At 39.3% G+C, this 23,731-nt stretch overlaps 1 protein-coding gene across 4 annotated transcripts in view; it reads left to right on the top strand.

Annotated features, from left to right (window-relative positions):
- Window positions 1–23,731, top strand: part of nf1a (neurofibromin 1a) — a 75,467-nt gene that overhangs the window by 21,709 nt on the left and 30,027 nt on the right. For 3 of the 4 annotated variants that reach the window (XM_030380782.1, XM_030380780.1, XM_030380783.1), the window contains exons 3-28: window positions 1,611–1,694; window positions 2,895–3,085; window positions 5,949–6,055; window positions 6,246–6,313; window positions 6,676–6,751; window positions 7,390–7,547; window positions 7,762–7,935; window positions 9,130–9,258; window positions 9,472–9,546; window positions 9,776–9,907; window positions 10,082–10,219; window positions 10,310–10,423; window positions 10,962–11,041; window positions 11,160–11,283; window positions 11,767–12,013; window positions 12,908–12,981; window positions 13,135–13,218; window positions 14,188–14,577; window positions 15,808–15,947; window positions 17,556–17,678; window positions 18,168–18,251; window positions 18,391–18,507; window positions 19,313–19,494; window positions 20,180–20,391; window positions 21,028–21,189; window positions 23,027–23,124. In XM_030380782.1, coding sequence (XP_030236642.1) covers window positions 1,611–1,694; window positions 2,895–3,085; window positions 5,949–6,055; window positions 6,246–6,313; window positions 6,676–6,751; window positions 7,390–7,547; window positions 7,762–7,935; window positions 9,130–9,258; window positions 9,472–9,546; window positions 9,776–9,907; window positions 10,082–10,219; window positions 10,310–10,423; window positions 10,962–11,041; window positions 11,160–11,283; window positions 11,767–12,013; window positions 12,908–12,981; window positions 13,135–13,218; window positions 14,188–14,577; window positions 15,808–15,947; window positions 17,556–17,678; window positions 18,168–18,251; window positions 18,391–18,507; window positions 19,313–19,494; window positions 20,180–20,391; window positions 21,028–21,189; window positions 23,027–23,124 — 3,563 coding nt within the window. The remainder of the gene's footprint in view (window positions 1–1,610; window positions 1,695–2,894; window positions 3,086–5,948; window positions 6,056–6,245; window positions 6,314–6,675; window positions 6,752–7,389; window positions 7,548–7,761; window positions 7,936–9,129; window positions 9,259–9,471; window positions 9,547–9,775; window positions 9,908–10,081; window positions 10,220–10,309; window positions 10,424–10,961; window positions 11,042–11,159; window positions 11,284–11,766; window positions 12,014–12,907; window positions 12,982–13,134; window positions 13,219–14,187; window positions 14,578–15,807; window positions 15,948–17,555; window positions 17,679–18,167; window positions 18,252–18,390; window positions 18,508–19,312; window positions 19,495–20,179; window positions 20,392–21,027; window positions 21,190–23,026; window positions 23,125–23,731) is intronic. The other variant, XM_030380781.1, reaches the window with a different exon arrangement.

Raw genomic sequence — 23,731 nt, 5'->3', positions numbered from 1 at the left:
TGAATAAACATTTTTCGCTCTGAACAACGGCTCCTTTTTATGCAACATTGGTTCAAATGGAGTATTATACTTGCGTTATATCCGTAAGTTCTGTTGGTAACTTGGTTTGGTCCACTATAGATGCAATAAGAGGACATTGTTGAGAATCATAAGTTTTAAGTTAATTTAGCTAAGTAAAATTCGTAGACATGCCTCCTCATAGGAATATACCTCATATTCCCATTGCAGCTGATGTTAATAGTTTGTAACGTGTGCAAACTTTATTTACCCATCAGACAAATCATTTAGTTTTCCATGCAGTAGGCCAAGGCGAGGCTTGCGTTCGCCAACATATAAAAAGATACACAATCAAATAGTGATTTTAGCATTCGATGAGCATTCTATTTTATAACTATTCCATTTATTCAATGCCCAAATGTTGTTCCTTATGCAGTTTGAATGTATTTTTTAAGTATGAAAGATATTAGATGTTAAACAGATGTTCATGCTCTGAACAAGCAATGAGACACGGGAACTAAAGACGCCTTGTGAGTCTAGTTGTGTTGATCTGCCGAGGAGAGGGAGGAAAATCCTTGCAGGCTACTTGAGGCATGGGGCGTGGTTTGAGTGATAAAGCCAATAGCCAAATTATGCTCAGGTGGCTGTCCACACACTTGTGTTGTCACGATGCTGCATTTTTCTAACTTTGATTCAATAACATAAAGAAAAAGATATTCGATACCACAGGGAAAACTTTCCACAACATTGAGGGCATACTTTTTTATTCTATGTGAAACTCTATACTATGAGGCCCATTTCTGAGTTTTTTTCCGATGATAAAATGACCAAAGTAAATAGAGTATATCTCCACAGCTGCAAGGCCTATGATATGCCATCTTGGTACCAAAATAAAGTTCTGACGGCCGTGTTTCATATTAATCACATCGTTTTTTCTGAGTTGACAATCATTTTGGCCAGGTGTTTTTCAGCACAATATATCATACTAAACTTTGGTAAAACGGTCACCGACCGTCTTCTCTGTGCCAAAATACTGCTGCTTCGGGTTTTCCTTTTGATATGCGAGTTAAGAGGAGCGGGCGATTCTGCTGTTTATAAGTGTACGCGCGCAACACTGGCATGAATGTGCGCTTGTATCTGTGTGTGCCTGTTCGTGTGCGTATGCGTATGCGTGTGTGAACGAGAATGTCAGGGAGAAAGAGTGCTATGAGGAGATGAACGGAATGATGTTTATATTTAAAAAATGCGAAAAAAAGAAGCAGAATCAATTTGTGGCGCTCAGTGTTGATTCTGTGGCGCTGCGCCATACATTGGTCTATGTATGGGAAACACTGGTCAATATCTCTCAATTAATCAATAAATTCAACGCAAACAAATGCAAAATTTACAATATAACCTTCATGAAACACAAACGGGTAGAAATGTTTTTTACACTTGACCCCTGAGGGCAAATATAATTGAATGACACTAAGCGAACAATGCGTAACAACATGTTTGTTTATTTAGCCCCTTTAGCTACATATTTTCAAGTAATGTGTTGTGCTATACAAAATAAAGTCTAAATTAAAATATTGTTGGCCTCAAATCCTGTTCTCACTTTTTTTCTTCTGCAGAGGATATTTGGAGATACAGCAGAGAAGAACCTCTACCTCTCGCAGCTCATCATCCTGGACACACTTGAGAAGTGCCTGGCCGGGGTGAGCTTCTATTCTTATGTATAAATGACTGTTCAGCATTTCTTGCCTACACTTTGTCTTATTCTTTACATTGTCTGTAATTGAATCCAACAAGCTCTAGTCCACCCAAATATGTGTTGCAGTCATCTATAGTCGGTGTGATTGTAATGCAACACACTGTTCTGCAGTGTCTTATGAGCACGTTGAAATAGAAATACAGTGGATACAATAGATGGATGGTCGAACATTTGCACAACACGCCACATGTCATGTAAACATGAACGCCTGCGTATACAAGAAGATACGATGATAAGTTTGTGTGCATTCTTTAATAAATCCATGTTTTGGAAACGTTTGTTTTTAAGGTAGTTTCCCTGTTTGACAACTATAAGAGGAATAGGTATGACCTCATTAACCATCTCGTCTGTCGACTTTATTGTTACTCGTGGTAGCTTCCTTAGTCACAGTTGCAGGGAACTAATTTTTGTCGTACCTGAACGGTGCTAGGAGTATTGGTATTTCCTTATGGGGTTTTCCCTTTTTTGGTGTTTGAGGCTCTGCTTGCATGTACATCATCACACACTGAAATAGCCTCTTGTATTCTGCCTGAACACTTTGCACTGACTCGGGGTGCTGCGCAGAGTCAGTGATTGATGCTGTTAAATGTATATCGGAAATTTATTAAAAAAACATTGTTATCGTGGCAGATTTTTATCGCGATTTATATCAATATTGATATAGCTCCCACCCCTACAAGTAGGTTTTTTACTGTCTTCATCGACAACAGGCTGTCGATGATCAATTTCTGATCCGTTGTAGTGTGCAACCACAGTAGAACAGTAGTCCACATCAGTGTGGTCCCTAGCAACCATTTAGCAAAACTGAACACGCTAGCAACAACTTCACAACAACCCAGCACACCCTAGCAGCACACAGTTCAAGTGGGCTACCATTGGCATGTTGGCTTATGTTAGTTAACATATTCTGTAACATAACATTTTATTCTTTTTTGGGATTAATGTTTTTTTCTAAATATTCATTGAGAATTACTGCATCTCAATTTATCAAATACCGTGAGTGTATTGTTATTGTCCAATTGCCGTGGGTAAACAATTATTGTCAACCATATTTACAGGAAAGATAAGTAAAATATTACAACACATTTTTATCCTGAGACCTTTGACTAATGCCCCATCTCTCCCTGTTTTTAAATGTCCCTAGCAATCCAAGGACTGCCTGCGTTTGGATGAGGCCATGCTTGTTAAGCAGCTCCTACCCGAAATCTGCCATTTTATCCACACATACCGCGATGGCCACCAGCATGCCACCGACCTACGGGCCTCAGCTTCTGGCGTCCTCTTCTCATTAAGCTGCAACAATTTTAATGCTGTGTTTAGCCGGATCTCTACCAGGTTTGTGGGAATCGACAATACTATTTCACATTAGGGCTTTGACTCCGAACTTCGTTATTCGAATATAATTCGGATATCAAAAATAAATCAAAATTTGAACGAATATTAGGCAGCCCTTAATATTCGAACCTGTTATGGGCAGGCCAAGAGGGAGAGACGTCGGAAACCCGACGCAGTCTATTCATAATATTGTAATGACCACGGAAGAGGCAGTGAATGAAGTATTGATTAGACAGCGATTTGTTAGAAACCTAATAAACCGTTGGAACACGCAATACCGGTAACCATAGCAACAAGGTAAACCAACCTCGCAAAGCCCAATCCAGGTCTTACAGAAGGCATTTAATGGTCAAAATACTATTGATAAATATTTGAATATTAATAAACAAACCAACTTCAAATATGATTTTTGGGCAAAAGTCAAAGCCCTATTTCACATCAATGCACACCTAGGAGATTTGGGTTCAGGTTTGTTGAATGAGCTTTTCTAGCGGTGTATCATATTAAACATTGTCTAACCCTTTTGAGTAATGAGTAATGATTTCAAACTAGTATTGTTTGCTATTGTATTATTAGCTCGTCACTGTATTGCTGTAAGACGGTTCTGCAACCCATTTATTAGTGTTACCCCTCTAGTCAATACATATTGATTAATATAACTATATGTCAGTGAGTACAACAGATAAGAATCAGCAGTTATTCTCATAATCTTTTCCAGGTATTTCATGGGTCTGTTAATAATAAATCCAAGATGTGGTGAAAGCCAAATTTAAATTCTGGGTTAAATAGCCACCATCGATCATGAAGTTGGTGCTTTTAGTGATGGGTGTCAGTTAGGGCTGGGCGATATGACGATATATATCGTGTGATGATATAAAAATGTATTGTTTCATATTATCCTCTATCGTTTATATCGTCTTGTCGCAAATCACACTCTTTACGGTAATATTTTACGTCATTTGGACGACGCTTTAAATTCTTCCACACGGCACATGAACGCAACACAAACAAACATGGAGGAGAGTGAACGCGACAATTCTGAATAGGAGAAGGACTCCCACGACCAGCCAAGACAAAGTGAGCTCGTACCTAAAAGAGGGGCTACGAAATAGGCCTTTCCATGTGGTCACTTTATATAAACTACCGTCCTTTTCGGACTTAAAGACACGCCTTTTTTCTTCTTTTTTTTCTCGATTCTGCGGCTTATATAACGGTGCGGCAGAGGACGGCTGATTTGGAACGGAAAAACAGCTGTTCGCTTTCACGGGGAAAAACGAAGGAACTTCAACCTACTTAGGCCTACTAATTAACCTTCAAAAGCTATTAAATCTTCAACAAAATATGCAGATACTGTCAAAATCGGTTCCAGGGACTATACAGGGATTATTAATGTTGTTTTTGATGGTGTTTTTTTCTAGAACGAGTATTTGAATATTCGCTCGGAAAAACCAACGATTATTCAAAGCCTGAAAATTGGCATTTGGGCAAGCCCTAATGGTAATTAAACATTAAAACACCTGCGGTTTATAGTCCAGTCCGGCTTATATATGTACACATCATTCAATTTAGCTGCTGCGGCGTATACTCCGGTGCGCCTTATAGTGCGGAAAATACGGTATTTATTCATTGGATTTACAGAAAATGTGCTATATCATGATATATATCGTTATCAAGATATGAATGACCTATATCGGGATATGATATTTTGGTCATCTCGCCCAGCCCAAGTGTCAGTCAGTGATTCTCAGCATAGTCTCTAGGGCTGGGTATTGCCAGGTACCTCTCACTTCAATTCGATTCTTTAGGTCTTGATTCGATTTCTTGTTCTTGTCTTTTTCCTGGATCATTCAATATTTTTTTTCAATCTCTCTCTCTGAAATCGAAATCGAAATATCGATTTCGATTTGATATTGATCCAATTGCTTCGATATCGATTCAATAATACGTGCAGATGACAAAAATACCTAAATATTATTTAGAATTAACCATTTCAAAATGAATTAACCATTTCATTGTGCTTTAAATAGCAAAAAGGGAATACACCATTGTATGGTATTGTTCCTGACCTAAACTTGCAGCATGAAAGTAATAATCATAACATGGACAAATGTAAAAGGGCATGTACATTTAGGCATACTCGCTTCTAGATTACAATGACTGAGTATGCTTTTTTCTTTTTTTTTATGGAAACAATCTATTAAAAAAAAATCTAAATTGAACCGAGAACAAATAAATTGCAGTGCATTGATGAATCGATATTTTTACCCAGCACTTCAGGTGATCTTTGTAATGGGAATGGGATGTGTCTCACAAATGAGGTGAAAGCCTCCTTAACTAGTCATTAGTAAACCAGAAATCCAGCAGGAAGGATTACCTACAAAGATTCTCACGTATAGGATCATTTTCGGAGGGTTACACGTTATTTATGGTACCGTCCTCAGTGCGCTATTCAGGTGACCTGGAGAACCAGGGCGAGGCTTGCTGTAGACATAGTTTGACCTTAAGAATGAAAAATGTGTTTTTTTTTATGTTATGATCCTCTCACTGCCAGACAATATTTGCTACAATATTGAAATATAATATTGAAATGCTTCCAAAGTAAACGCTTCCGAATGGGTTTCAGACTAATATCTCGTGGCAAAACTAGATGAGAGCGTGACTAGATCTAGGTTTGGATATCGGCCCTCCGATGATGCAATGATGGGGTTAAATGTAGCTAAAGAACAGTTGTGTATATTCTCCTAGTACTGGTTCCTAGTCGGTTCCATTCCCAAAATAAGGTTGTGTGGAAAAGATACAATTAGTAAAGCCAAAACCATTCTTTGCTTACTATTTCCATTGTGTTTTTGTGTTTTTCACCTAGGTTACAGGAGCTTACGGTGTGCTCTGAGGACACTGTCGATGTCCATGACATAGAGCTAATGCAGTACATCAATGTGGACTGCTCCAAGCTTAAGAGGCTGCTCCAAGGTGAGGCCCACATGTCACCACACTGGATTGTTGGTGCTGTAGTTTTCATTGTGCACTGATAATTGTATCTAATTAAGGGGAATTGGAAGGAATTTGATGATTTGCAATTGACAAAGAAACATTTCAAAAGCATACTAGAAGTTGAGATGTGGACCAAACTATAATTTGTTAACCATTTTTTTTCTTACAGAAACGGTGCTAAAGTTTAAAGCTCTCAAGAAGCCTGCCCAGCTAGCAGTTATTAACAGTTTAGAAAAGGTATTTACTACCAATTATTCTAATACTTAAACAACACACCTTGTAATTAAATCATATAATCTTAATATTACTTGAATACTTTTACTTTTGTGAACGCATCAATTGTGTTGTTTCGGCAGAACTGACAGGAGACCTATACAATGTATAATACAGTCGGTAGGAACACTGAGCTGTGTGACTGCTTTTAGGGAAGACTTCTGCCATTCAATATGAGGCGCTTGTCTTTCGTACACACTTTGTGCACTGTGAATCCTAACCACACTTAACTAGAATCAAACCAAAGTTTCCATATATTCTAATACAGCTGATACAGATACTGCTAGTGAAAGGCCCCTAAAAGGTTGACTGTACTCTTTACCTAGGCTTTTTGGAACTGGGTGGAGAACTACCCCGATGAATTCACAATGCTTTACCAGCAGCCACAGGCAGACATGGCAGGTAGGTTTGTGATTGTGGGTATGCGTCTGTATATGTAAACCTAGAATCTCATCATAACACCATGTTCTGCGATTAATTACCATGTTTTCACCTTTGCGTGCAAGAATATTTTTCGTGATCAATATGGTACCTACCATATTGATAAGGTTGACTGATTACACCCCTGACATGTCTACTGTTAGTTATGAATGGAAATTGACATAATTTACATTGCGCTTTTCTAACCTATGGCTGCTCAAATAGTTTTAAAATTTGTAAAACATCACCCATAAAACATCACCCATTTTTAACACATATGTACATCAGTGGCATTATTCAATACGGCTGGGTAATGGAAAAAATAGACATTGCAATACTTTTGGTCTTTGTATAATATGAAGATATGGAAAAATACAGGACTTCCCATAAAAGGTGGCAACACATGTGCCAGGCCACCCAGGGGTAGTGTTCTTTCATGCATTATTTTATCAAGCTTTAAAACATAAAAATAAATAATCTGATAAATGAGGTTAATCTGAAAGCCTTTTGTTTTAATATAAATTGGATACATTTTAAGCATATTATATTGTATATTATTTTTTTTATGCTAGTGAAACTTTATGAATTAAGTGGTATATATCTGTGTTTCAAATCCTCAGAGGCTGCTGAGAGGCTGTTTGACCTGGTAGACAGCTTTGCAGAGAGCGCCAAGAGGAAGGCAGCCGTGTGGCCCCTTCAAATCATCCTCCTCATCCTCTGTCCAGAGATCACACTGACAATCTCAAAGGAAACCGTCGAAGACAGCAAGGCGAACAAAGTAGGGTGAAAAGATGTCATTGACTAGCAGTGTGTTTAGGTTGTCATAGAACTGTTATGATTTATAGTCAAGAACTGACAACTGAAAACAATGTAATGCCATATATTGACTATTATCCAACAATAATGCGTATATTAATAGTGTAAAACAAACATAATTATATTACAGACAATATTCAGAGGCCTATTGTGGTTTCCTTTATTTTTTTTTACAGAAACTGTTCCTGGAAAACTTGCGGAAGGCTTTAGCAGGCCAGGGTGGCAGCAAGCAGCTGATGGAGAGTGCAGCGATTGCGTGTGTCAAATTGTGTAAAGCATCGACCTACATCAACTGGGAGGATAATTCTGTGATTTTCCTGCTTGTCCAATCCATAGTCATGGATCTTAAGGTCAGTTCGATACTGTTTCCTGGTCTTGTGTGCTTCCCAATCTCTGATTGGAAATAAAATGTATTAGCAGTAGATTTAGTTAAAATAAATCGGTTGTGAGAGAGATGTCAAAATGTTGTCTCATGCATTATAATTAATATAACTGACTGGCTAGGGTTATTGTGAAAGCTAAACATATGTAGACAACCTTATTGGCAGGTCATCCACCGCCTTTTTGGGATTCAGCACAGGGTTTCCCACAAATTAAGTATAGTAGAATGGGACGTGCCACTCCGCTATACTTGGATCGTTTCGAGTTGATTAAAGTTCTGTCAAATTCGGTCTTGTGGTTTAAAAAATTTGCATTATAATAACAGAATATAACCAAATATAGAGGCAGCTGTAGGCAAGATGTATCTTATGCTGTAGATGTATTCATTTGAGTATTTTTATGTTGGCAGTAAAGCATATTATTTTAGGAAGTGACACGCATCGTTATTTTCATCTATCTTTTTCAGACACTGAAACATTGATTTGTTTGTGGAGCTGGTCGGTAGCTTAGTGGAGGTGCTGCGCCTCGCCTAAACCCTGCATTCAAACGACAAATTATCAGACACCACTTGTTACACTATAGCAAAAGTAAAGGTTTTCTGCTTCCAATAAGTTACTTACTAATGCGGAATGCTCAGCTGGGAGAGTCAACATTCTGGCTTTCTGGGCTTAAGTCTAATGACTAATTTGACGGCTGCTTAAGGGGCTGATCATAAAGAGCAATAAGGCGTAAAATACTAGATTTTCACCATTCTCCCAAAAACTATTTGTGACCGTTCCTCTCTGCTGCCAACGCAGGTGGTGCTCTTTTCGTGCCTCGGAAAAGGCGTCACCTGATCAGACCAGTTAGGCCAATCAGCAATTTTTCAATTTTGTGTAGGTTAATCCTGCAGATGTTTCTACTGATGATAGTCTGGGATTGGCCCTTTAAGTGGTTTCTCTAACTTAACTTAACTGATTGGAAGAGACGATAGTATCTGCCAAAGAAAACATCTGGAGTTTTAGGAAGGGAGTGGTAGAAGGAGTCCAATTGGGGGGAAGAAAACAACTAATGTAAATGCAATGAAAAGCTGGTAAATGTTGACAAAATATTTCATTAAGTCTCACTCGATACTTAATCAACGACGTCCCGGATTGTTCTTTTCTCCCTATATCTTTTACTAGGCGTTGCTGTTTAACCCTGCCAAACCTTTCTGGCGTGGTACTGGCAGCCAGAATACAGATTTGGACCTCATGATGGACTGCTTTGTGTCCTGCTTCCGCATTAACCCACACAACAACCAGCACTTTAAGGTAAACTTCTGAAGTTCAACGCAAAGTTAATACTCAGGCATCCTTTAATATGATCCATTGTGTCTTTTTTATGATTCCATATATTCTCTATGTGTTTGTGGGTATACATGTGTTAGTTTCATAACCAACAAGGTTTTATCTATAACGAAGATCCCTTCGTTTATTAGCCAGAGCATGGCTGTATAGACTAATTGTTGCTTCTTTTTCTGAAAGGTCTGTTTGGCCACCTCCTCTCCCACGACCTTCCATTTTGTCCTGGTCAACTCCTTGCACAGAATAATAACAAATGTAAGTCCTTGCACAGACTAGAAATCGAATCATCTTCAGGCTGGAAAAACGTCCTTATCTTATTGATTCGATTGTAATGCCTTTAGGTCTATTTTTTCCATTTATCTTTTTTTTTCTCGATGTATACAGAAAATAATAAATTACCATCAAATTGAATAATTTGTTTGATATCCCTCACTTTTTGTTATTAATTATTTGCATCCGTTTCTCTGCTCTTTCGTGTTCCCAGTCCCATCTTGACTGGTGGCCAAAGATCGATACAGTGTATTCCTATTCTGGAGAGTTGCGCTTCATGTTCTCTGACACCCTGAACCGGGTCATGCAAGGCCTGAATGCACACCCTCCACTGCGCATGACGCCGGTGAGTGGTCCATTTTATTTAGTGTGTGGAATATATAACGCAGTGCTTTCTTTGACTCAAAATTTCCGTCAGTCATTTAGGGACCCCATTGGCCCCGTAATTGACAAGAGGCATAGGTGTTGTTTTATTTTTTCCACATGTATAAACAGGCCGTTTTCACTCTTTCATCAATAGAGTCAGACCTTTAAAGAGAAAATGACGACCAGCCTTAAATTCAAAGAAAAAGCCACTGAAATGGACACACGCAGTTACAAGTGCCTCCTGCTAGCTTTGGTTAAGCTCATCCATGCTGACCCTAAGCTCATGCTGCATGTAAGTCCGGTGCATCACCACCCCACCTACATTGTTGTGATATGTTGTCATTAGGGACCCATGCTCAACCAACGTTTTTTTGTGCTTCAGAACCCAGTGAAACAAGCGCAAGAAACCCAGAGCAGCACAGCAGAGCTGATTAAAGGGCTGGTGCAACTAGTTCCTATAACAAACACCACACAGCTCTCTCAAGAGGCAATGGAGGTGAGTAGCTATGTGAAGATGTTAGAATCGGGATGATACTGTCCTAAATGCAATGCATTCATCAAATTAGTCTTATGTTTAAGTTATAAGGCGCATCATCAGAAAGCTTTTTTTGACAACAGAACAACATAACAGTAGTGATTAGGCTAAAGATTAAATTATGAGGTTGTTCACCAAATTTTTACAAAGTTAGTGCTGTAATTCATACGAATGATTACAATGAAGCTCTGTAGACACATTCTTGGGGAGAGGTAACAAACTGTGGAAGCTGAACACATTCATTTTTGGAATTTGTCTAGCAGCAGATGGTTAAGGGATGTAAAATGATGAATTAGTAATATAGAGAAAGTTTGAAGGACTATCGGGTGAATGAATGTTATTTTGCACAATCAAACCTAAATCTGTTACATTAAGTGGCATTAAATGTTTTAGTTTTTTATTGCAATCCTTTAATAAATATTGTTATGAATACAATATTTATTGTACCTCCTATACCTCATCTCTGGTACCTGCTCTGGATCCTTCCATCCCTCTCTAGGCTCTGCTGGTCTTGCACCAACCAGAGACCATTGAACTGTGGAACCCTGACACTCCCATGGACACTTTCTGGGACATCAGGTATTGGTTTCATTTTGAATCTCCTTTGTTGTTAATTATCTAACCACTCACAATTCCACATTGGTCATTTGTGTTGGGTGTCTATAATTTTTTGTGACCCCCTCAACCTCTCCCCCAGTTCCCAGGTTCTTTTCCTCATTTGTCGGAAACTAATTGGCCATCAAATGATCAATGGACCAGAGGTGCTCAAGTGGTTGAGGGAGATCCTTATCTGCAGGAACAAGTTTCTTCTCAAGAACAAGGTAGAGTACAATTTTGACCCACCTCTTTAACGTCTCACAGAACCAGCAGGCTGGGTTTTCGCAGGTCTAGTTTACATACCAGTGAGGTCAGAGGCTGGGTAGGCGCTGGATATCCAATGACAGCCCTTTATACATTTGTAAAGCAAATAAAAAATAACGTGTTCAACAATATATTTTTTATTTTTTCTGTTGCAGTCTAATAACCCTTGCATTCATAACTATTTTCAACAATTGGAGGGAGGATGTGCTTTTCTTTTTTTTTTTACAAGTTGCAAGAAAGTCATTTATTCAATCATTGACCAATTTATTGTGCCATGCAACAACTTTCTGAAAATAAGCAGGTCCACAGCCAGGACCTAATATTAATTAACCTAAAGGAAAACCTGTGACTTTCACATTTTGGACACTTACAATGTTGTAATTGCACTGGAACGAGTTATATGTGAATTATTCATTATCAATTAATACTGAACCTTGTTGCAGGAGTGTGCCACCCTTGGAAGTGGCCTCCCGATCTGCCGACAGGCCCAGACAAAGCTGGAGGTGTGTTTGTACATGTTCCTGTGGAGCCCAGACGCCGAGGCCGTGCTTGTAGCCATGTCGTGTTTCCGTCACCTTTGTGAGGAGGCTGATATCCGCAGTGCTGCTGACGAGGTCCCCGTACAGACAATACTGCCCAATTACTCAACGTTCAGCGAGCTGGCCTCAGTCAGCAACATGATGGGCACAGGCAAGTGGGACATTGAGGCTACTCTAAACTATCATCCATAAACAGCTTACATTTTCCTAATGTAAAATTCGGCACAACCTTTAAAGAGAAGATGACAACCAGGTGGAAATAGAGGGCATGAGTCAACTATCTTTAGGTTCAAACTATAACAATTTTGCTTTTTTAAAAAACATATTTATTACCTATTTTTTTCTCTACGTCATTCAGCGCATTTTCTACAGGAAATAAACTAGTTTATTAAATGCAATTTTCTTTCTAAGAAATTTATAATCAATCCTGGAAATTCTTATTAACTTCGATATTGTTATTCTGAATGGCGATGCTAGTTTACCGATGATGTGGAGACGAAGGATGCTTATCTATATCTTTTTCATGTTGAAAACAATTGTTAAACCTCAAAAATGTACAAAGAAAGGCAGGAAGGATGGATTGAACTGAGCTGCCAAAACAGCCAACTGTACAGATTTGAATAACCATCCCTCAAAGAACCAAGCCTTTTTTGAGGTTTCACATGATATAATGATATATATGATATAATTACGCAGCCTTGTCAAACAGGACACTAGTATTGGCCACTCGTATCACACCATGTGTGCAGGCATTTAAGAGACGAGATTACAATATCAGCACCCACATTGAACATTATGAACTCAATAAACCTCCAAGCCCTTAAACATTAAACAGATTGGTGGGACTTAACAGTCATACGCTAAGTAATACATTTAACTTAACGGTCCCATCCCCTTAATATTTCAGCTAGTGCTAAGACTTTGTGATGCTTTGACAGTCAAAGAACAACATATATGCATGGATAAACCAAACAAGCAGTGCCGGCTAGGGACATTGATTTACTCGCTTACTTAGGCATTGTTTAACTCGCTTGTTTCTTGGCAGGTCGTTCCACCTTGCAAAAAAGGGTGATGGCCTTACTGAGAAGAATAGAGCACCCCACTCCAGGAAACATTGAGGTAATATTTGATGCAATGATTCACTTTCAAAAACTGTAGATGTCTTCTCAATGATTTATTTATTATCAAATTACACTTGATTTAGTACATAAGGTAATGTATTTGTAGACCAGTCATTCACTTTACAGCTTTTGTTTTTTTCTGTACAACTAGGCATGGGAAGACACATTTGGAAAATGGGACCAGGCAACCAAGCATATCCTTAATTTTCCCAAAAACAAGGCAGATGATGGGCAGGTAAAGATATATCTTTTTCCCTCTTCGTGCCAGAGTAGCTCACGTTTTTGTGGGTGATCATGGGCATTTTGTAATTCTTCACTTAATCCATATGGGTATGTTTATATTTTACTCTTCTGCAATGGTGGTCTTTGGACTTATTGCTATGATTATTTTTCACAATATAGTCCCATAGTTACCTGGTACATGTGTGCCACGGGTGAAGCTTTTACCAACTCTGCACTGAATCCGTTTGTGTGTGGGCGTTTGGTGAAGTTGTGGTCATTGCATAAAATTCAAATTGTTGGACCACATCGGTTGCTTGATGAAAGTTGTTCATCATGACGAATCGTGCATGTACACAAAGTTTCATGCGTAATGTACTTTCCTGATGGATATGGCAGCCCAAATACGTTTTTTTAAATCAAATTGCTTATTAGCATTGTGGAAAGTTTCATAAAAAGACATGGGGATTTTGGCTGGTTAGGTGATTTTTGAGTAATAATACAATTACAATAGTTTGCCTTGTACAATGTGCGTGTGACCCCCTAATAATAATAATACTTTTATTAAGGGGATACAATTGGGTTCCTACGGATTTCATAGAACCCTAATAAAGCCTAAAAATGACAATGGTGATAGGAATACTATGGGGAAAAAAAAATAATTTTCCACTTACCCATATTCATAATAGAAGTACTGTACATTTTTTATTCAGCCCATGACTGTATTCGAAAAAGGGAGCATTTGACCGAGCTAGCCAAAATCAATGGCATCAGCTTTGATAGACATTTTCCATCATTGAATCCAGGGTAAAATAGTGAAGAAGTTGACAGTTTCTTTGTGTTTTTAGAGCTACATTTTGATCTATTGCAGGCAGTGTTGAATGGGAAGAGTGCATTTCTTTTATCTGAGCACCCTGTGTGTTGTCTGTAGTTTGAAGTATATTGGGACCTTTACAATGACCACTCCTTGTATTTTTCCTCACAGCAGGAGTGGATAAATATGACGGGCTTCCTGTGTGCTCTGGGAGGCGTGTGTCTCCAGCAGCGCAGCACTCCTGGTCCGGTCACGTACAGCCCGCCCATGGGCCCCATGTGCGAGCGAAAGCACTCCATGATCTCCATGGGAACCTGTGATGTCTCTACTCCTGTGCCTGCCTCGGTCACCTGCGCATCCTCTACATCCAACGAGACCCCGTTGAGCCGGTTTCTGGACCGGCTCCTCGCCCTGCTGGTGTGTGGCCATGATCGTGTGGGTCTCCACGTGCGCACCAACGTCAAGGACCTGTTGGGGCTGGAGCTGAGTCCAGCGCTCTACCCCATGCTGTTCAACAAGCTGAGGAATAGTATTGGCAAGTTCTTTGACACACAGGGGCCGGTGAGTGACGCAAATTACCTTCATTTTCTTAAAAATTTCTTCATTCCCGCTTTCCAAGATTTGCCCATGACATGTAATTGAAGTCTATCCGTAGTATCATTATCCCGTGGCCCTTTTTAGACTAATCAATTTCCAAGTATACTATCCTTCACAGATCTGTGATCACAGATTTAGGTTTTATGTGCATTATAATAACTGAATAAAATGGGAAATTTGATATTAATATCTAATATTAAACATGGGAAAGAGAACATAAATATGAAGAATTAACTAATGCTTTACGAGCGGAAGTATTATAGTTTTGATCAAATGAGCTCAACATATTAAATGACTGACAACGGCGATCCTTAAATATTATTAGTGTAAGTTGATTGTACGTAACCACACAATGAGTCCAGAACCGTTAAATGGTGCAGCTGGTATAGCTCTTGTCTGAGTTAAAGTAAGAATGATATTGGATATTCATGCTCCATATTAAAGCAATCTTAAGCGAAGAGCTAATTGGACGATCCTGATTGATCTAGCTGTGTTCACTGAAAACTAAAATGCTGAAACAATGGCATTCAATCTGGGCATAAAGAGGTCAATTCCCAGCAAGTTTACACTGTTAGACCAACCGCGACTTCCACCGCAGACTTTACCTTTCACCTCCTGCTTTTAGTTCACTTTATTATGGAGCGTGAATATTGATTGAATATCTTAATACCTTCAAAATTGACCCAGTTTCTTCTCAAATCTAATGATTGTATTCCTGCACCTTAACTTGCGGTTCACTTTAACCCTATAATGCGAGAGGACTATTCCTTCGTACATGGTTACCACATTATCAGCGACTAAAATATGGGACAAATCTATGTATAGAAATTGATGCTGTCGACTCCGAGGTGGAGCGCTTCCTTTACTAAGATCATGCTCCTCATTTTCCCTTTTTTTGACACTATTTGGAATGTGCAAACAAGTAATTTTTCTTTAGCTTTTTGTTGACTGGTTACAGCAACACCAAGTTCTAATCATTCCAAATTCATACTTTATCTGGCAACTGTTGCCTACTATCGATTTTGCCTGCCAGTTTCCTTTGATAATGGTGATAGTGCTACTTTGTGATGTCATCAGAATACTGTGTATTTATTATGTAAGAAGTATTACTAGGGATTTTTTACTTTTCACAATTTAGATTTCCTACGAAGCGTTATTTGGGATATAAATGTCTGTCATTCTTTAATTTCCCAGGTACCGATAAATGACACCAACACCCAATTTGTGGAACAGACCATCGCCATAATGAAGAATTTGCTTGACAACCACACGGAGGGCAGCTCTGAACACCTGGGCCAGGCCAGCATCGAGACCATGATGCTCAACCTAGTTAGGTAAGTGGGCAATGAAGACGTATAAACACGTATGTACTGTATATTTTACATTGCGAACCAATAACCAGGGTTATTCCAGGACTTGCGAATCTGAAGCAGTTCTCAAACACAAAGCCACATTTATTTCTTGACACTTTAGACACTAGCCAATGCTATATCAAATTCAGACACCTTTTTAAATAAAAATATTAGAGCTGTCAAGCGATTAAAATATTTAATCGTGATTAATCGCATTAATGTCATAGTTAACTCACGAGTAATCGCAAATTATTTTTCTATGCTAAATATCCCTTGATTTCTTTGTCCCATAATTCTTCTCATTTTAATTATCTTATCAACATGGTGAAGTGCATCGGCTTTCCTTGTGCAAATGATTTTTTATTGATAACAACATTAGCATATACTGATCAAAACAGGACGATACAAAAACTTTTTTTTGTATTTTTTTTAAATAAAACAATTGCGTTAATCGCGCGATAATTTTTTTAACGCCGTTAAAATTGGTTTGCGTTAACGCCGTTAATAACGCGTTTAACTGACAGCTTTAAAAAAAATGCTTCAAGCCTGCTGCTTTTATGGAAAGAATGAAATTGGTATTTGTAAATAAATGATGGAATCATAATAGTGTCTTTAATTCAAAATGGCATGTTGAATTGAATAACAACATAGCTAAATACCAATCCTTGAATTTTTCTGCTTTGCAATTTGATGCTTGAATATTTCTATGGTTCAATTTGGTTGTTATAATGCCAAATCCACATTATTCAGCAGGTATTATTCAATATTCTTTCTGTGATACCCTGATAGTGAACGTTAAGATTGAATTTCAACCGAAAGAATTATGGACGGAGAGTCGGAGACGAGGAAAAGGTAGAGAGAAGAGGGTCCATGGTGAATGCATGAGTGAGGACTCAGTCTAGGGGAGAGCTGATGAGGCATATGAGGCGAGAGAAGAGGGCGACGGGGAGAAGGGTTGTCACGGATAGATGGGTGGAAGATGGAGGTTTGAGAGAGGGCGAGAGCGCGACGTAGGAAGAGGTGGACAGAGCGGGAAGAGGTGTTACAGAAGGGTCGGTGGTAGAGTGCTTCTGGTGAACATGAAGTTGAGTTGGTTGCCAGCTTTGTGACTGGGGGTAGAAGGAGGGAGTGATAGCGATAGTAGAAATAACATAAAAGATTTGGATCTCTAAGTTTTGAAGAATTCAAGCTCAGCGAGTATTTTATAAGACCCAACGCCATTTTGGACCGATGAGTACTGCAGACTACGAGCTCGCATTTCTGTTGAACGATTGTGCCTGGGAAAATATAAAATGCTAATCTGGTGTCTGCTTAGTTTGATTGTATTAACTATTAAACAAACAAATTCATAATAGTTTCCCCTGTTCAGGAGTAAAATATGCTTGTGATCTACGTTAAATAATAATAACATGACTAACTGTTTTCAGATAAATGAAATAAACGCGCCTTCCACCCACCGTGGTGTTTCTACTTCTGCTCTTCTGACTGAACTAATCTATTTGTTGATTTTGATAATTATTGTCGAAGGCTGTTTTCATCTGCAGATTGCTCTAAAGAAATCGTATCCTCTTCTCGATCTCCTTTGTCTAGGTATGTGCGCATTCTTGGTAATGTGGTCCATGCCATCCAGATCAAGACCAAGCTCTGCCAGCTGGTGGAGGTGATGATGGAGAGACGGGATGACCTCTCCTTCTGCCAAGAGATGAAGTTCAGGTCTGTACAAATGACTTTGGGAGGGGGGGGGGGTTACTTGTTACATGTTGCATTTTTGTTGTGCAGGTTTTTTACACCAATAGTAACTATTCTGTAAAACGTAGCACTATTTATCAATGCACAAACCTGCTATGTCACACTATAAGGAACTGAGTTGTGGCTTTCATTGCAAAACAAAAGCTCTGTTACATTTTTTTTTTAGCAAGTTGTGGTTAGCTACATCATTGTTTTGGTCAACAATCAGATGGACTGAGATTAAGGTTCCTGACATGTTCTTGTTATTTTGATTCTGAGGTTACATGACATCAAATGGCAATCTATGAATCAAATTTATTTAACTCATTAAGTGGCAATGTTGCCATTATTTTCTGACCTACATCACTCAATGTTGTAATTGATTGTATCATGTTATCATGTTAAAATATAGTCTTCTTATTCTCTATTTCGAAAATTAACGATAAGATCTTGTCTTCCGTAATGATTTTATAGGAACAAGATGGTTGAGTACCTGACGGACTGGGTGATGGGAACGTCTAACCAAGCAGCTGATGATGATATTAAGTGCTTAACAAGGTGCAAGTCTTTGGGTTTTGCATTTTGTCTGTTTTGTTTTAATGCCCTCATTAGCTCTGTGTTTTCATGCACGTTTTATGGCCGATGCCAAACAAAGTTTTGATTTCATGCCTTATGGTGCTTGTCTGTTGTGGTGCAGGGACTTGGACCAGGCTAGCATGGAGGCAGTTGTGTCTCTACTTGCAGGCCTACCTCTGCAGCCAGAAGAGGGAGACGGAGTAGAGCTAATGGAGGCCAAATCACAGCTCTTTCTCAAGTAAGATGTTTATTTTCTTCTGGCCCAATTGCTTTGTATTTCAGATGCGACCGATATTGTTTGAGAGTAATTTTTTACAAATGACCGTTCCTCACTAATTTCTCACCAATTTCTGATCAATCAGAAATATCTTCCCTGATTTGTTCAGGGAATACATGCAAGGTTAGTTTTATTTATAACATTATTCTATCAACAGACATTTTCATCTATAGTCTGGTGTTATAATTGATTTAATTGCCGTGCGCTAGCCTAGCACGAGCGAATTCTGCAACTAAAAGGACTGAATGAAATGTGTTAAATTGTCCCCAATGATAAAGAACACCAAGGCTAACTTGGGAATCAGGCCCTATGTCCAGAATTCCGAACTACCCTTTAAAGACGATACAGAATCATACAGATCAAGCAACAGACCCAACTAGACCCTGTATAGAATCATACAGATCAAGCAACAGACCCAACTAGACCCTGTATAGAATCATACAGATCAAGCAACAGGCCCAACTAGACCCTGTATAGAATCATACAGATCAAGCAACAGACCCAACTAGACCCTGTATAGAATCATACAGATCAAGCAACAGACCCAACTAGAACATGCTGAAGGTTCTCTGAAAGTGGGCAGGGCCTGGAAACAGGCAACAAACTTACACTGTAGTACCATTGGACTTCACTATTTTTGTTAATTTTTTAAATATTATGTATTTTTTCATTTTCGTAAAATCATTTGAGTTATTTGAAGGAGAAGCGAAATATAGCCAAATAACGTAAATCGTCTACTTTGCTTCTTGTTTTTCATGTTGGCCAGGTACTTCACTCTCTTCATGAACCTGCTGAATGACTGCAGTGAGGTGGAAGATGAAGGACAGTCAGTAGGTGGGAGGAAGAGGGGGATGTCCCGTCGCCTGGCGTCTCTTCGCCACTGCACTGTGCTGGCTATGTCCAACCTCCTCAATGCCAATGTGGATAGCGGACTAATGCATTCGATAGGTTAGTGACCTTCCTGTTGGCATCAAGTCACATGCCTCTTGTGATTCTTCCCCGGGGTTCAACAAGAGCAGTGAGACGTCGGTTTTGTTGCTTTGTTCTGTGATCCCCCCCGGTACACAGCTATTAGCATATGCTCACTTCTTTCAATTTTCCAGATGCCAAAGCAGTAGCTCCACAATTCCAGTGAATATACCTTCCCCGATAATGCAAACATGAATCTATTTAGGTGTATATATGTGTAAAAAGCCTATGTTTGAAAGTAGAATTCCCTAAACGAGAATAATTTTTATAAGCAGTTACTACAGCACTAGTACAGTAAAGAAAAGCAGTTGGTTTCTGAATGACCTTGGGCAAGTTGCCCAACATGAAAACACAACAGATTTTAAGGACTCAGGGATACCGGAACTTGATTGTGCTGTAACTGCTTGTAAAATAAGCTGAAATTGCCCTTTTGCAGAATATATTTGTTAACTTGAAGAGAATGATGTGAGATTCAGGTGTTTTGAATTTGGATTTCTGATTTCACATTTGTACAATATGAGAGGTTCTGATAGTGTTTAAATCTACACGGCTTGACTTGCGCCTTTTTGCCAAGTGTTTACCGAGAGGTAAAAGACACCTGCTGCTGCTTTTAGCTGTCCAATACTACTTTTATTTCCTTAAAGTCATTTTTATTACTCACCAGGTCTAGGCTATCACAAGGATCTCCAAACACGAGCCACATTCATGGAAGTATTGACCAAAATCCTACAGCAAGGGACAGAGTTTGACACCTTGGCCGAAACTGTTTTGGCTGACCGCTTCGAGAGGCTTGTGGAGCTGGTCACCATGATGGGGGACCAAGGAGAACTGCCAATCGCCATGGCGCTAGCCAATGTGGTACCTGGATCTCAATGGGTGTGAACTTTTGCATTCTTTATAATTGTATCATAAACTGTATCCATATGGAAACTCCTAATATTATTGTCATGCAGAAGATGCAAAAGATAAATTAGGCTGATATAATTTGTTTGATATTTAAAATATTTTCAAATTCCAATTTTTAACACATTTAGTATTTATGCTCCTTGTTTTTGTGTCCCGGTAATTATTTTTCAGTGGTTATTTTATCCATAATTTATTTTCCAGCTTGCAGGATTCTATATGATTGTGCATGATTGCTGCATTTTGACACTAGGCACAATACTAATAAACACACTAGCACTTTATCAGGAAGCAACCCAAAAATGTATGAACAATGTTCATAAACTTTTTTTATGAACAAAGTACTTTTTTTTTCTTTCGTTTTTTGTATCAATGTATTTTACTTATTTCTTTCAAATTCAAAATGGCCCACCAAAACCATTGCAGAAACATTGGAACACTTCTGCTTATACATCTTAATTTGCTTCTGAAATTTAAGAAAGTCATTCCTATTGTATCACTGGCATGACGAGGTCAGTGGAAACCAGAAGTTAGCCTGACCTAGAATGCTATCCAAATATTTTTTTCTAATCTGTGTATCTTGCCTATGTCCATGTATTCTGTTCCCAGGATGAACTAGCCCGGGTACTGGTAACCCTGTTTGATTCTCGTCACCTGCTCTATCAACTACTGTGGAACATGTTCTCCAAAGAAGTGGAGTTGGCCGACTCAATGCAGACCCTTTTTAGGGGCAACAGCCTGGCCAGCAAAATCATGACCTTCTGCTTTAAGGTGAATATCTTCGTCTGTGCCTCAACACTTCAAAATGCCAGTGTGGATTTAGTTGTGTAGCAAATTCCTTGAATTGGAGGGAATTCAATTTCAAGGTTATTTATAACTTAAAGAGCCCATGCCATTAAAATCACATTTTTCCTATTGTTTGTTAAATAACATAGGTCTGAATAAGTTTGTGAGCTGTGGTAAGTTTGAAATCTATGCAGTTTGTCTGCTGAATGCAATAGGCAATGGAAGGAAAAAGGCAGAAGAAATGAGCCGATCTGGATAAGGTGACACTGTGACGTAGCGTTGTCAAATTATTATTCATGGCCCTGCCCACTTGGTTGGTTCGTAACCACCCACAAGAATTCTGAAAGAGTCGTGATTGAGCTAGTGCTAAATGCTAATACGTGTACGGTAGTTGCTTAGTTCGTAGTAACAGGCTAGTTACAGAATTTTGAATGCAATGGCAGAACGACATCGAACTACATGAACTGCGACATGCTGCCTGCCGCCGGTTGCCGCGAGGCACCACCGCTGCGAAGCACCACCGCCCGGCAGCGGGCAGCCGGGCGGTGGTGCCTCGCGCCGGTAGCAGGCAGCAGGCAGCGCACGGTTCTGTCTACTACAGATTGATGTGGAAGTGGAAGAACCAGAGACGTCGGAGAACCCGACGAAGTCCTTTGTGATTCATTATATCGTCTGGACGTGCACACAGCTTTTGGCCGTGATAATATGTATTATTTGATATAGATATCTATGTATTATATGATATTATTTAGATATAGAGCTCCAGGACTGTAGCGCAAGTGTTGTACACTTCCTTGTTATTTGGATAACCGTTCTGCTGTTGGTGCGATGGCGCATAACGCGTCGGACTCTCGTCTATGGTATTTCTACAACTAGACTCCGACGAGAGTCCGACGTGTTATGCGCCATCACACCAACAGCAGAACGGTTATCCAAATAACAAGGAAGTGTACAACACTTGCGTTACAGTCCTGGAGCTCTGCTCTATATCTAAATAATATCATATAATACATAGATATCTATATCAAATAATACATATTATCACGGCCAAAAGCTGTGTGCGCGTCCAGACGATATAATGAATCACAAAGGACTTCGTCGGGTTCTCCGACGTCTCTGGTTCTTCCACTTCCACATCAATCTGAAGTAGACGCGGTCGTTTGAGATTCATAATAACCTATCGTCTGGAGGCTCACACAGCTTTTGGCCGTGATAATATATATTATATATTATATGATATAGATATCTATGTATAATATGGGTTTCTAAGAGCCATTACGATACATCCACCGTAAACAGAGCGCATGGTACCGTGGCTACAAGCTGCTCAGGGCCAGTTGATAATATATATTATATATTATATGATATAGATATCTATGGATAATATGGGTTTTTACGAGCCATTGCGATACATCCACCGTAAACAGAGCGCATGGTACTGTCAGTGGCTACAAGCTGCTCAGGGCCACACCCCCACCCCCCTCCTTGACCTGCCTTGACACCGTATACAGAGCGCATGGTAGTGGCTACAAGCTGCTCAGGGCCACACCCCCACCCCCCTCCTTGACCTGCCTTGACACGCCCACCGAAACAGCGCGTTTGAGGGAAGCTCAATGTGCGACTGTTTCGGAGTGACTGTAACTCTGCACGGCTGAATTTCGGGGACGTCTTTGAATACTGTGTTTGTGGCCCACTAATACCTATATTAAAGCATCATAAAATAGAATGGCATGGGATCTTTAAATATGTTGCTTTGTGATATATTCACTGGCTGTCTTGATGTACTTTGACTTTAAGGCCATGGTTTATTCCTCTCTTTTAGGTGTATGGGGCCGCCTATCTACAGAAGCTACTTGAACCTTTGTTAAAGGGGGTTCTCACAACCCCAGAACACATCAGTTTTGAGGTTGATCCAACAAGGTAAACCACTTATTATATTTTATGGTCATTCTTTTCCAGATTGCTTATCCAACGAAACAGTGCTTTGGCACAAAATGTATACCTTGCATATAATTTGTTAAGGTCTTGTTTTAAAAGCCCTGTTTGCTTATCGTGATTTGGTGATGCAAGAGTAGTGTACATAATCACCCATCAGGCTTAATTGGCACAAATCAAGTCCAGCAACACAACAAATATGGCAACCTTCCTGTTAGCCTCATTGAATGATGAATTTGAATGATGATCTAAAATACAATTGCCAGGATTGGTTTCATACTTTGGGGGGTTATCTCAACATCAGATATTTCTTCCTATGTATAACCCTGTTCACCAGTTCGCTAATGGAAAAATCAAACCTGAAAATCTTGTGGAATTAACTCGACTCAATAAAAGCATGAAGACATGCTAGAAGTCAGAATGGGATAGAAGAAAAATAAATATGATCCTTGTGGCTTTGACTCTGTAAATATTGTTGGTAGTTTCCTGGAAACTCCCAGGATATCTCCTGGGATTTTCATTCCTAATGAAAAACATCCTGTGTCTGAATCCCACAATTCTGACAGTCAATTGTGAATGTTCCTAATTTCCC

This window comes from Gadus morhua, chromosome 16 (assembly GCF_902167405.1).
Source record: "Gadus morhua chromosome 16, gadMor3.0, whole genome shotgun sequence".
NCBI lineage: Eukaryota > Metazoa > Chordata > Actinopteri > Gadiformes > Gadidae > Gadus > Gadus morhua.
The sequence above is the reverse complement of the archived record's forward strand: the minus strand, read 5'-3'. Positions and strand labels throughout refer to the sequence as shown.